General features: G+C 50.9%; 1 protein-coding gene across 3 annotated transcripts; it reads right to left on the bottom strand.

Annotated features, from left to right (window-relative positions):
• Nucleotides 1-4,656: 4,656 nt before the first annotated feature.
• On the bottom strand, nucleotides 4,657-12,790 carry Alox15b (arachidonate 15-lipoxygenase, type B). Of its 3 annotated transcripts, XM_005349795.2 has the most exons (14): nucleotides 12,644-12,790; nucleotides 12,335-12,557; nucleotides 12,003-12,084; nucleotides 9,041-9,163; nucleotides 8,725-8,828; nucleotides 7,377-7,549; nucleotides 7,026-7,172; nucleotides 6,730-6,933; nucleotides 6,345-6,431; nucleotides 6,037-6,206; nucleotides 5,737-5,858; nucleotides 5,536-5,636; nucleotides 5,287-5,457; nucleotides 4,657-4,836 (listed from the first exon to the last, which is right to left on the bottom strand). In XM_005349795.2, exons 1-14 carry the CDS (start codon nucleotides 12,788-12,790, stop codon nucleotides 4,657-4,659), a joined length of 2,034 nt encoding a protein of 677 aa, XP_005349852.1. The 3 variants fall into 3 exon arrangements, with proteins under 3 accessions (XP_005349852.1, XP_005349850.1, XP_005349851.1); XM_005349793.1 differs by lacking the exon at nucleotides 6,345-6,431; XM_005349794.1 differs by lacking the exons at nucleotides 5,737-5,858; nucleotides 6,345-6,431 and having other exon boundaries at nucleotides 5,536-5,633; nucleotides 6,047-6,206.
• Nucleotides 12,791-13,634: the final 844 nt, after the last annotated feature.

Raw genomic sequence — 13,634 nt, 5'->3', positions numbered from 1 at the left:
ACTACCAGCAGCTGGAGTGGCTACTGGGTCCCTGAAAGATAGTTTAATCAACAATTACCATGGTATCCTCATTTGCTTTCTGTTGCTGTGAACAATGCCATACTAAAAAGCAACTCAGGAAGGATCTTACACTTCCACATTACAGTCCATCACCGAGGTAAGTCAGGACAGGAACTCAGGCAGGAACTCAGAGGCAAGGACTGAAGAAGAGACCAGGGAGGAATGCTGCTTATTCTCCGGGTTCCCATTCAGCTCACCCTCCAAACAATTCATTTGCTTGTGTCTTTTCCCTGCATGTATGTTTGTGCACCACATGTGTGACCGGTGCCTGCTGAGGTCAGAATAGGGTGTTGAATCCCCTGGGACTAGAGTTACAGAAAGGTGTGAGCCACCACCTGGGTGCTGGGACTCAGACCCCAGACGTTTTCAAGAGCAATAAGTACTTCTAACCACGTATCTAACTCTCTAGCCCCTCAGCTGAGTTTCTTGTACCACCCAGGACTAGGGATGCTGCTGCCAGGAGTGGACTGGGCCCTCCCACTTCAGTTGCTAAGCGAGAAAATGCACACAGCCTTGCCTACAGGCCAGTTTGATGGGAGCATCTTCTCAGGTGCCATTCCCTCTTCTCTGATGCCCCAGGCTTGAGTCTACCTACACATGTGGCAAAGGAGAAGTCGACAGCAAGCTAGTGGGAGACTACTAATGTGTTGCTAAGCTCTGTGTTCTCCAAAATGAATGGTTTTTGAAAACAGCTGAGACAAAGCCAGGTTTTTGTTTTTGTTTATTCCTCCACTGCTGTTGTAACAGGGCCCACAGCCTCACAGGTCCTGCACTGAAGGCAGGGGCAGCTTCTTCAAGCTTGGGTGGACACTGCCTGCCTAGATTCCTACAGCCGAGACACACTGGATTCTTTCCTTCTCGTAGATGATAGTTCATCCCAAAAGACATATGCTGAGGGGCTAGAGCAATAGAACCTATGTCTGGCGGCTACAAGCCAACACAGTAACTCCAGCTCCTGAGGATCTGATGCCCTCTTCTGGTTTCTTTGGGCACTGCGCTTAGGTGTACAAACAATATACTCATATACATATAATTAAAATATATAATTTTATTATAAGTTAAAGGTAGTGGTGACACACACTTTTAATCCCAGCACTCTGGAGTCAGAGAGACGGTAGATCTCTGTGAGTTCCAGGACAGCCAGGGTAACACAGAGAAACTGTGTCTTGAAATGCGTGCGCATGTGCACGAGCGCGTGCGCGCGCGCGCGCGCGCACACACACACACACACACACACACACTTAAAAGACAAACATTAAAACAATCTATTTATTTATTATTGGAGCACAGTAGCACTCACAAGTTCATCCATGTGCCCAGGTTAGGTTTGAGGGTGTGGACTCTTGTGGCCTCGCCCACCTGCAGCCTCTTTCTGGCAGCTGCTACGGAGGAAAGGTGAGCCCCTAGTAAGAGCCTGTCCGTGAGTCAGGAAAGAGTCAGGGGTCCAGATTCCAGAGAAGTACTTTCATTCTCACTTCTCCAAGGAAACTTACAGAACTCAGGTTGCCAGACTCCCTGGGATATCCGAGGGCTGTTGGTGACAGTGGTGACCCATCCCCCTCCCTCTTGGTATATCACAGACAGCCTGGCTGCATAAAACCCCTCCCTTCCTCCTGAGGCCTGTAAGAAGGGACCCTCACTCTGCCTCATGGGCCTGTGTTTTCATCAAAGTCCCCATCTTGCTGTTGACAGTATGGGGGCTTGAACTCTCCTTATAGCCCCCACCTTGCGACTGTCTGTCCAAACCATTAAGAATTCTCCTAACAAACATCTTACCCAAAGGGACAATCTCAGTGTTCTCCTTGAGCCCCAGCCCTGAGACTGTCCATCTTTACCATCTATCCATCCACTTATTACTATTATTATTTAAAACAGTGGTTGGATGTTTCTGGACATATGGCATCTAAAGTTGAATAAGTTCTAGTTCCACCTTTAAGAAACTCACTAGAGGGATTTGGGAACTATTTGGGTATCAATTTCTGCATTCAGCATGTGTTCACTGAGAGCTTCTGCCATGCTGGCCACCATGGCTGTTAACCTTGTCCTCCCAAGCTTACGGCGACAGAGGTAAGGTTGGAGTTCACACCATATATCTGCAAGGCAGTCTCGGACCCGAAATGGAAAGGGGGTGCCTCAGCTAAACTGCTAGTCTTGGAAGCAACCTGGATTTCTTCCTCTCATAGTCCATTGGCCAGACTCAGTCACACGGCCCCAACCTAACCCAACCCTCGGCTGGGAAATGTTGGGGGCAACCTCATCTTGGGCACTCAAGTTCCTGGCACTCAAGGTTGGTAAAATATCCCCCTTCAAGAACTTGGAATCTGGGCTGGAGAGATGGCTCAGTGGTTAAGGGCATTGCCTGCTCTTCCAAAGGTCCTGAGTTTAATTCCTGGCAACCACAACCATCTGTAATGAGATCTGGTGCCCTCTTCTGACCTACAAGCATACGCACAGACAGAATATTGTATACATAATAAATAAATAAGAAAAAAAAAAGAACTTGGAATCTTGAGGCAAATACAGGAAGGGAAGAGGTCAACAGGAGCTTCCCTCTTCCCACTGCAAGGCCAAGGAGAGTGCACTTTGACTTTTGTGCCCCCAGCTGCTTGCTGAATTTCAATTCTCACCTGAAACTGCAGGGTTTAACAGCTCCACACTCAAAGCCACTTAGTTTCCTCCCCGCTCTCCCCTACCCCAGCTTGGCTTAAGTAATCAGGAATTGTTCCTTTATTTTTAAAGGTTTGATTGTTACTTTTTATAAGCACGTGTAGGTATGTGTGTCAGCATGCTGGTACGTGCGTATGAGTCCAAGTGCCTGTGGAAGCCAGAGATGGAATATACTTGGTGCTAGGGTTGCAAGCAGTTGTGAGCCACTTGGTGTGGATGCTGGGGACCAAACTCAGGCCCTCTGGAGGAGCAGCACACACTCTTAACCACTGAGCCAGCTCTCCTGCCTCAGGGCTTGCCTATCGACAGAAACTAAAAACCGTGTGAGAGAGGCCTAAGTCTAAATAACTCTTGGCAAAGCGTTATCAATGGAGAGGGAGCAGTTCAAGGCTGTCTGGTGGACCACATGGCCCTTTCTGAAGTTGGGTCTACTGGATGCAATGACGGGTTTATGTAAATAGTGTATACATATAAATATTATATATAAATATAAAATTTATGTGTGTATGTGTACAGGAGTACCATGCCTGCCAAGGCCAGAAGAGGTTCCACCTGACATGGGTACTGGGAACTGAACCAATTGAACCTGGGTTTTCTGGAAGAGCAGCAAGTGCTCTTAACCACTGGACCACCCAGCCCAAGTGTAAATGTTACATTTTGAGTACTGTTTCATAAAACTGTATGAAATCAAAGACCCAGAACTTTGATGCCTGTAATATAAGAGATGAGAGAGTCACTAGGTGACTTCAAAATGGCTCATTTGTTACTTTAGTAGTGTTCAGAGTCTGCGCCAGAAAAAAACAAGAACAAAGGCAAACAAACAAACAACCAGAACCAGAGAGTGTATATGAAATATCGGGAATCCAGAATGAAGGTGGAATTTCGAAGGCAAAGCATTAGAGGTGTGTTCATATTCCTAATTCTCTGGAAATGGGACCTGCTTTCCAGTCCACTTTGGGGAAGGCTTGGAGAAGCGGTGGGCTAGAAATGGCCTGGGTTGTCTAACCTCCTCTTTTAAGAACAAAAACCCCAAACCTAATTTTTATGTATATGGATATTATGCCTGCATGCCTGGTGGCCAGAAAAAGGTGTTTGATCCCCTGGAATTGGAATTACACACAGTTATGAGCCATCCTGGTCCTCTGGAAGAGCAGTCAGTGCTCTTAACCACAGAGCCAAGTGTTCAGCCCCTCCTTCTCTTTGTTCCTGACCTCCAATGACCCCTTCTCAGTGTTCTATTCAAGGTGAGCCAGTAGGTGGCAGTCCACCTCTTGGTAAGCCCTTCTCAGTGTTCTATTCATTTTTTTTTTTTTTTTCGAGACAGGGTTTCTCTGTGGTTTTGGAGCCTGTCCTGGAACCTACCTCTGTAGACCAGGCTGGTCTCGAACTCACAGAGATCCGCCTGCCTCTGCCTCCCAAGTGCTGGGATTACAGGCGTGCGCCACCACCGCCCGGCTGTTCTATTCATTTTTAAGGCCAGTCTGTAGGTGACAATGGATCTCTTGGTAGGTTTTGTTTGGTCTGCTTCCTGTTTTGTCGAGAAGCCTGTCTGAGGTGATGACTGTGAGGTCCCCTTGACTGTGGGCAGTGGGACAGGATTCTGTGCTTCTGTGACAGTCTATGGATAATGGGACACGAACAAAGAGAACGCGCAAAGCCCTTGATCAGAGCTGAGCCTCGGTGTTTGCAAACATTCCGGTGTCCCTGTCCTGTGAGGTCCTGTCTTCTGCAGGAGTCTGGGTTTGTCTGCTTTGGTTTTATTAGTTGTGTAGTTGTGTTTCACAGGTGAGTTAGATGGGGCCTGGCTGTCCTGGAGAAGCACCTGGGGACCCATACATTTTGAAAGACAGTTTTCTCTGGGTGACACTCAGCTTGGAGTGATATGGCCAAGGGGTCTGTAGGTCGCACGGGACCCTCTTCTCCAGGATTTTAGATAGAGACGCTGTTCTCAATGAGAGGAGGGTCCAGGTAGGTATAGGGCAGTGCCAGGCCTCGGTTTCGCTCGGCAATCCCCTTAGAGATCTGGATCAGCTGTCTCTGGAAGGCAGCCATACTTCGCCGTGGGGCATCCTCTGTGAAGTGTTCATCTGGATAGTGGCCGAGAGGCCTCTGGGGACCAATCACAGAGTCGAGCTGTTGAGGTCCCCACCTTCTGAGCAGCTGCAACCCACCTGAGCTGGCTATAGCCACAGCTTGTCCCCAGACCCAGTCACCTTGCACACTCTTTGGTTGAGCTTCTCCCTGTCCCTTTCCTAAACATTTTCCCAAGTGACAGTGATCTGTAAGTTCTCTGACCATTTAATTTGAATATTTAATTTGAATATTTAAAGGAACATTTAGTGCCAGGTTGCTGTTGCTGCTGAGAGCAACAGTTTTCGTCATCTGATTTGGACACTTGATCCTTACTGTGAGATGGCCAAGGGTCATGTGTCTTCTCTTCTAGTGAGGTACGAGTGTGGTGGGGGGCTCGATGTTGGGGTTGAGTTTGGTCCAGGGAGGGGAAACAACATGTACTTCCTATCCAGCCTGGCCTGACCTGCCTCCTAGCCCCACACTTACTCGGTCTCCCGGCTCCTTGCTTAGCATCCAGAGGGCAATGATGACATCACATGTGGCGTTGACTGGCGGGAGAGTGGCTATGAAACTCTCGGGCCGAGCCTGGCCTTTGGAAGTAGGTGGCGGTAGCTGCATGGTAGGTGGCAGGTTGGGCATCCAAACACAAGAGTCAAACTGAAGGCAGAGAGGGCAAAGTGAGAACAAGACTCTGGCCCTTCCATGGCAATGCCTTTCGCCCGGACCGTCCCTTACCTGGCCTGCACTGACAGCTGTGTGCTTGGCTGAACAGGTGAATATCACCATCGTGACATACTGGACCAGGGCTTCTTGGGTATCCAACAAGGAGGGCATACCTGTGGGAAAGCTGGGCTGGGGTGGGGGCTGCTGGGGATCTTAGGACCTCACAGAGAGGCCAGAGGGTGGGGCTGGGCCCAAGGGCTGAGGTCCCTGTACCTGAGCTTTCTCGGCTGAGGAAGCCCTCAGAGAAGATCTCCCTCACCCAGGCCTGCAGCTCTTGGTCCTCTCGAACAGACACATCACTTGGGTAGTAGATGCTGACTATCTCAGAGACAAAGCTGCAAGATGCAGCTGGATTCAGTCAGTGGCTCCAAACTCGACCCAGGCCGAGAAGCTTCCTTGCCCAGAGTCATGCTCCCCAGCCCTCCTCACCGTAAACCTCTCCAGGGCACCCATCTCCCGCCCAGTCTTCCTGCCTGCCCTGCCCCTGTGGCTTCCTGGGGATGGTTCCCTCACCTCTTTATCGCCCCCCAGATCTGCATCCCATCATCCCGGTAATAGTAGCCCGGGATGTCCTCCACCTCTCGGGCTCGGATATCTTCAGGGAAGCATAGGACAGAATAGTTCAGCTGCTCCATGTTTCTCTTTATCAGCTCGGAGAATCCTCCAATGCCGAGGCCTGTGGACTAAGGGAAAGAACTGTGCATCAGAACCTTGCTTCAAAAGCAGGGGCAAGCTGGTGTTAGGGAAGCAGAGACACTCCTACCCCAGAACTCCAGATTCTTCCAACTGAAGAATTTCCTCCCGCCAAAGGCATAGCTTACCCTGTCCACCACCTGCCCAGGGGCGATGAGCAGCTTCCGGGCAAGCGTGTTGATGTGTAGCGTGTACTGGATGTGGGGAATCAGCAGCTGCAAGGGGAGGAGACGGTAAAGTTGGGGAAGCCCGGACCTACCCCCGCAAAGCCACCCACCCTGTGAGCAGCACAGGAAGAGTAAGCAAGGCCAGGAGCTGTAGTTTGTGACGGTACTTCCCGCCCACGGATGGGCGCAAGGTTCCACAGCATCTTCTCCTCTGTCCTGACACTCTGCTATATCGATCAGGCAGGTCCCAAACTCATAGAGATCCTCCTGCCTCAGCTCTCTAAGTGCTAGGATTAAAGGCGTGCGCCGCCACGCCTGGCTTGGGCCGACTTGTTGAGCCACTGACCTTGAAGAGAGGGTGGCAGTGGGGCAGCTGCCGCAGCGTGGCCAGGGCAAAGACTTCTGGCAGCAGGTGCGCATGCAGCAGATGCGTGAGGGCCTCGTGGACAGAAAACTCGGCGTTGCGCACCCAGGTCTTGGCCAGCAGCCAGTCCCACTTGTCATCGCTGGGCAAGAAGATGGGGTTGTCGGGTCCCGGGGTCTGTTTGAGCTGGTGGGTAGGGCCAGCGGGGAGGAAGGCAGTGTCAGTGTCTGTCAATCACTCAGTGGGACCCTCCCCCTGTTTCCTGCCTTCTTACAGACCTGGATGGCGAGGGGAAGCAGGGGCCCAGACCCTGAGCACTGGTATAACAGGGTCATTGGGGCTGCGGAGAACTGAGGCTTTCCATTGATGACATTGGTTTGGACTCCAGAAAGGATGCCATGATCCACCAAGAACAGGGAGCCCTTCTGCAGGAGAAAGGGGAGCTGTGGGTGTACCTGGCTTTCTAAAGGAGGGGACAGGCAGAAAGAAGAAGACCCACGATTGTCAGGGGAGTGCATTCTGAGAGAGGTTGTTCTTGTTAGGTAACACATGGTTGTTCCCTCTGTCTCTAATAGGGGTGAGCGCGAAGAAACTCGTGTAGTTTGGCAGGGCTTGCAGTCTATGCCCACCTCCAATTCAGCCTGCAGACTGGTCCCAGGGCCCAGCACTGGGGCCACCATTTCATCAGTGACTGGAAAGTTCTTTGGGAGGCTGTGACAGCGGCGGATCAGGACTGGGTTGAGGCCATTTAGGAACTGGGAGGCAAAGAAGGCGTCTTCCTGCCAGTGCGCGAACACATACTCTGCAGAAGGGTGGGGGACATGGGGACCAGTCACCATAGCTCATACAGGTATTCTCCTTCCTTGAATGATGAAATCCCCTCTCGTCCATCCTGGGTACCTCTTCATTCCTTACAGTGGCCTCCTGATCCCTTGGCTTTCGTTACTGCCTGTTCACTAAAGATCAAATCTTAGTCTCAGCCTACCATCATGCCATCTCCCCGATACCATCCCGGGGGACTCACTAGGCTCAAATGCATCCCCAGTGTGGGTTCTTCCTCCAGCTCAGCCTCCACCCCCTTCCTGGCATCCCAAGGAATGGCATGTATATCTATTTGACTGTCCATAGCAGAGCCCAGAAACTCCGTAGGAAGCAACTTTCTTTTCCTTCCGCTAAGTCATATGAACTTGCCATCCTCGGTGTCTCTTAGCCCTTCTGTCCAGTTCACTGCTACGCAGCCACAGCCATGTGTGATGACGAAGACACCTTCCCCTGCTGACCTCAGCTGGAGCCCCATGGCCAATCTCCATGCTTGGTCTTAGGCCACCAACCCACCCAGTGTTCCCCAGCTGGCCGCCACTCACTAGCCTTGCACTGTGCCTAGGAGAGCATCCAGCCCGCCGCAGTCCACACAAGCATGGGCACGACTTCTCCCTGACTTTCCTTCCCTTGCTCAGGCCACGCCAGCCTCAGCAACTTCTTCCTTTTATGGGTGCCCTATTCTTCTGTCTTCAGGGCCTTCATCTCTCTGTCCCCCGGCCCTGGAGCACTCTCTGCCCTAGCCTCAGCCTCAGTGTTAATACTCACTTAACCCCCCCCCATGAGAGCTTTCTAGGGTGCCCTGAAAGCTAGGGTGAGTCCCCTCTTTACCCATTTCTGAAGCCAATTAGTACATCTTCCAAGGAACATTAATAATGTGGTTTTGAGTCTTATTAGTAACCACAGCCTAACTTCGCCGTGAGTCCTTTGTCCACAGACACAGATGGTCACAGTTATCTGGACACTATTGGATTAGATCAGGGTCCCTTCTTCTGCCTTCCACTTCTTTTGTCTCTGGGGGGTACTTTAAGGTCTAGTAGGAAGGACAAGGAGATTGCTTAAAGCCACGAGGTGAAGTGGTCGTTCGTTACAAGCCTTCTGGTGGTGATGGGAACTGATGTCTCAGAAAGAGGTCCGGATCGTGGCCCAGGGCCTCACCTGCCGCAGGAGTCTTGTGGAAGTTAAACATCCTTCTCATCTCCCTCAGACTCCTCCAGAGTCCTGTGCGGTCCAGGAACCCTTTGATTTTCAGCTCTGTAAACCTAACGGGACACGTGAAGTGTGAGAAGGCACAGGGCTCCAGGAGACCCTCCCCTGTCCGCCTGATGTAGTCAGTGCCCCAAGGCAGCCATTGTCCCGCGGAACAGGAAACTATGCCTTGAGCAGGGCTGAGTGAGCTGTGTCTATACTGAGGTAGGGAACTGAATAGAAGAGAGAAGAGAGGTGGGGACAACGGACAGTGTGGCACCCTCACGCAGAATGAACTTTAAAGTAGAATTTGGCGTTCTTGACCGCGGAGTACTTGATGTTGAGGTCCAAGTCTTTCACAGTCGCGTGGTCAAGGCAGCGAGGCCAACCATCAGCGTAAGTCTTCCAGCTGGAGTAGGTGAGAGGCAAATGATCAGCCAAAGGCTTTGTGTGGAGCCCTTGGATGGAAACAGAAGAGTCCCGTCCCTGGGGGGCCCGGGCCACAGCTAGCCCCATTCTGCCAACAGGGACCTCCCTGAGACCCTTCCCCCATGCTCACTGGGTTTTAAGTAAGCCTCATGTCCCCACAAGAGACTTCTAGGTCAATTAGAGTCCCTCTTAAGGAATTTGAGGTTGGAGCTGAGCCAAACAGATGGACAGGGTGTCTTAAGTATCTGGATTATAGGATGTGAATGCTGGGAGCTGGGAATCAGGAAAGCAGGGGAAGGAGGGAGAGAGACAAGGATGGAGGGAGAGCTGAGGAGAGGGGAGGAGAAAAGCATCCGGAAATGGGAGGGAATCGCCTTGGTTCATGGCTTGATAGGTGGCTATTTTCCCTGTTAGTACTTCTACAAGTACCCTGAGTTCTGCTGACACACCTGCTTGTAATCTGTTTGAAGTACCCTGAGCCTAATGGAGATGCATCTTGGGAAGGGATGCAGTCCTGAGCTGGGTTAGCCCCAAGGAGTCAGTTGCTTTGGCAGACATCGCATTTAGAGGCACTTGGCTCAGCTTCCGCAGCTTGGGGAGCTATCGGTTTACCTGCTCTGGCCTAAGGCGGGCTGGCTTTAAGGCCCACGATCATGCAAGCCACGACCAGAGACCTTTCGGTGGAATAGTAACATTTGGTCCCAACAAGCTGAACAAGCTTTTAGGATTGCTCAGAAAATAGCTTGTGGGAATTGAAGCCGACATGGGGAGGCCCTTTCTCTACATGTAGAAGCTTTCACAGGGCTGGGGACATACTTCAGCAGCAGAGTGCTTGCCTAGCATGCACAAAGCCCTAGGTTCAATCCACAGTAATAAATAAATAAATAAATAAATAAATAAATAAATAAATATAGATATTAAAAATTGCTGCTTACTGTCAACCTAGTAACCTGGGGTCAATCTCTAAATCCCACATGGCAGGGGAGAGCCAATCTCTGCAAGTCACCTTCTGATCTCCATATGGATATCATATATTGTACACACATAGACATACACTTGTAAGAAAAATGTAATTACAATTCAGCAGGGTGGGTTCAAGACAGGTTTCTCTGTGTAGCCTTGGATGTCCCGGAACTCACTCTACAGACCAGGCTGGCCTTGAACTCAGTGATCTGCCTGCCTCTGCCTCTCAAGTGCTGGGATTAAAGGTGCGTACCACCACCACCAGGCATAAACTTTTAAAAAATAAATAAAAATAAAAAAATAAAAGGACTGGGGATAGAAATCACGAATGTGTGCTTACTTAGAATGCAAAGTACATGGGTTTAATCCACAGTATCAAAATGAAACAATTTAATAATGAAAAAAACCTTTAGATTGAGCTTCTGACATCAAAGGACAGTTTGCAATGAAAGTATACTGCCACCAGATGGTGGCCAAACTCTGTCTCAAACAATTCTGTACTTTATTCATCTGGGGTTCTGGGTAGACAGCAGGGTCTCAGTAGGCATGAGGTCGCTGAGAACCTGCCTTCTCTAGCTGGCACCCAGACGGTGGTCATGATGGGGTTGAAACCTCACTTTATTTATAATACTAAGGACCCAGACAGAGAGACAGACACAGGAATAACACCAACCACATACTTTTACTCAGAGTTTAGAGTTTTTGTTGCCGAGTTTTTGTTTTCGGGAAGGGTGGCAGGGTCTCATATACACTAAGCCCCGTGTTCACAACACAGGCAGGGGTGACCTTGAACTTCTGACGCTCCTGCTTCCGTCTTACAGACGTCACCATATCTGCTTTCTGTGGTGCTGGTGATCAAATTCGGGGTTTCTTGTTTAGGCAAGCGCTCTACCAACTGAGCTGTATCCCCAGCCCTGTTTTTTCTTTTTATAATAACTGCATTGCTGAAGGACAAGCCCAGAGCCTTGACTGGGTACAGAATTCCACTCCCAGGTTTTATTAGCTATGTTCTTAACCGCTTCTCATTTGTTTTCCCTAACAACCCAAATAAAAAGAAAATAAAGATCAAAGAGATTGAATGATTTCCCTAACATCGCATCATCAAGGATGAGGTAGATTTCACTATCTGCCTTCTCCCGCCTGGGTGTCTCTGTGAGATTTATTGTCATGGCTTTCATGACAAATGTAGACTCACCAGGACACAGATGAGTCGATGCTTGCTTGGTCTCCAGAGACCTGGGGCAAAAGCCAGCAGCCCAGGACTTGGAAAGCAGCCAAGATTAAGAGCACCAAGCTCTTTTGAGAATGTCCACCCGAGTACAGTTGCTGACTTTACTTCTCAGGGGCCCCTCATTCCTGTGCAATTCCCACCTTCTCAGAGCACAGCATTTAGGTAGCTCTTCTCCCCTCTAACTCTTTGCACTGAGCAGACAATAGAGAAAGGATCCCCATCTGGGGGGGGGGGTGTCTCATTTCTAGCGGCGTGTTCCCAGTTCCCCAGGAGATGTCTGCAGTTCCGCCCGTGTTTATGAGAGAATGCAAGCACCTAACAGGTGAGAGAAAGAGAGAAACAAAACAACAGCCTCAAAAGGAAGGTGGGGAAGGAGGAAGCCACAGGGCATGGCTAGTGAGAGCAGTAGTTTGCAAACTTGAGTGGGTGCCAGAGTCACCCGAAAGGCTTGGTAAGAGTTTCCCTGCTCAACCACAAGTTTAGAGTCAGAGGGCCTGCGAGTCACAGGTGCTCACTGTTGCTAACGCCGCTGGGCCTGGGGTCCAGGCTCAGTGTTAGTCCTTGTTTTGGCGGCTTCCCACTCCCAAGTGAGTCCCTCTGTAAGAACGGCTAGCTCCCTCTTCACCTGTACATCTCCTTCCTGGCCTTCAGCTCTTCTTGACGCTGGTGCTGGAGCGCGGGGTGGTGGTCTTCCTGGCAGACCTTGGCTGTGGGTGGGAAGGTGGATTGAAATGATACTCTCCTGACCTCTGGCTCCAAATGTTCTCCCTTCTACTATCGCCCACCCACTGGTCCCTTCACCCCGGGGACCAGCAGCGTAGTCCCCCTCCCCCTCCTCCCTCCCCCCTCTGCCCCTTCCTGGTGTTCACACCAGTTCGCTGCTCCAGTCCCAACCCTAGCCTCCTCCACACTGCTGAGCCCCTGCAGTAGCCCCAGTCAGTTCTTTGGCCTCCTCACCTGCTCCCTCTCGCAGCACCAGGTCCCCCTCCCCTTCCAGCCACTGATAGCACGGGAAGCGGAGTGCCGCCCCCGGCAGCCACTCTAGCTGGAACCAGCGGCAGAACCAGGCGTCAGGCTGGAGGGACCCAAGCCGGAGGGGCAGCTTCGGGGGTGCCTTGTGTACGCGCAGCATCAGCACAGCGCCAACCTCCTGGGGGAGCGTCACCTCGAAGTCCTCTTCCTAGGAAGGAATGTTTAGTATGCCGAGGGTGGTCCCTCCGGCCCCCTCCTCCACCATCGCCACTGCCCGCTCCCCCAAACACTCACAGCACCGGCAGTGAACTCCTTGCCCAGACGGTCCAAAGGCACTAAAGGGCTCTCTCCCTGGGTCCCCACGATGCTGACAGACACCTTGTCCCAGGTGCCAGCCCCACAAGCCTCCCCGGTGGATACTCTCACCCTGAATTTAGCCATACTCCTAACCAGTCTGGCTCTCTACTGCGAGGTGGACGGACTACCAGGCTGGGTGACTCTACCTCAGGCAGGCCCCGCCCACCATGCCAGGTTAAGGGGAAACGTGTTTGCTGCCACTGAATTCCTTTTTGGTTTCATTGCCACCAGAAACAGCACCACCAGAATTAGGGCAGGGAGGAGCTGGGCTGAGAGACTGAAACCTGGAGTGACAATGAGTGGCACTTGGGACAGGGGAGTGACTCGGATCCCCAGGGCAAGTTCGAGATGGAATTGGGTTGTGGAGTACAGCTATTGAATTTATTTATGAGCCGGCTTAGATTTAAATGTATGTTGCAGGATCCGCTTCCCCGGTTCCCATAACTCTTCTTCGGCTACATGCATCCCTTCATTTCTTTTAATAAATACTTTCGAGAGCCATCACTGTGCCGGGACTGTTAGATGCTGCCGACACGGATTCAGGCAAGACTCTACCTTTGCCTGGATGCTTATTAAAGCCAAGCACAAGGGGGAAAAACATTCAAATGCAGCACGCATTAGAGATTTAGATGATAATGAATGCTGGGAAAAAACATCAGACATTGCTGAAGCGAGAGTCTGACAAACTGGGATGGAGAGAAAAGGCCTCAGAGACCCAGAGGAGGTGGCAGGAGAGCCGAGGGCACACGTGTGTGTGGGCAGCACTAATTGGACTCAGTGGGTTATTGTTAAAAAGGAAGAGAAGGTGAAGTTGGCATGGGGGAAATTCAGGGAGAATTGGAGAGAGGAGATAGGAGTGGATATGATCAAAAGACATTGTATGCATATGTGAAAATCTCAACAATAAATTAAAAATATGTCTTTTTAA

This window comes from Microtus ochrogaster, chromosome 7 (assembly GCF_000317375.1).
Source record: "Microtus ochrogaster isolate Prairie Vole_2 chromosome 7, MicOch1.0, whole genome shotgun sequence".
Lineage (NCBI taxonomy): Eukaryota > Metazoa > Chordata > Mammalia > Rodentia > Cricetidae > Microtus > Microtus ochrogaster.
The sequence above is the reverse complement of the archived record's forward strand: the minus strand, read 5'-3'. Positions and strand labels throughout refer to the sequence as shown.

Coding starts and splice junctions, on each gene's coding strand:
- Alox15b (XM_005349795.2), bottom strand. CDS start 12,790: ATGGCTAAATTCAGGGTGAGAGTATCCACCGGGGAGGCTTGTGGGGCT. Junction 7,173..7,376: donor GTCTGCAGGCTGAATTGGAG/GTGGGCATAGAC, acceptor TTTCTCCTGCAG/AAGGGCTCCCTGTTCTTGGT. Junction 5,458..5,535: donor CAGCTGTCAGTGCAGGCCAG/GTAAGGGACGGT, acceptor CTCTGCCTTCAG/TTTGACTCTTGTGTTTGGAT.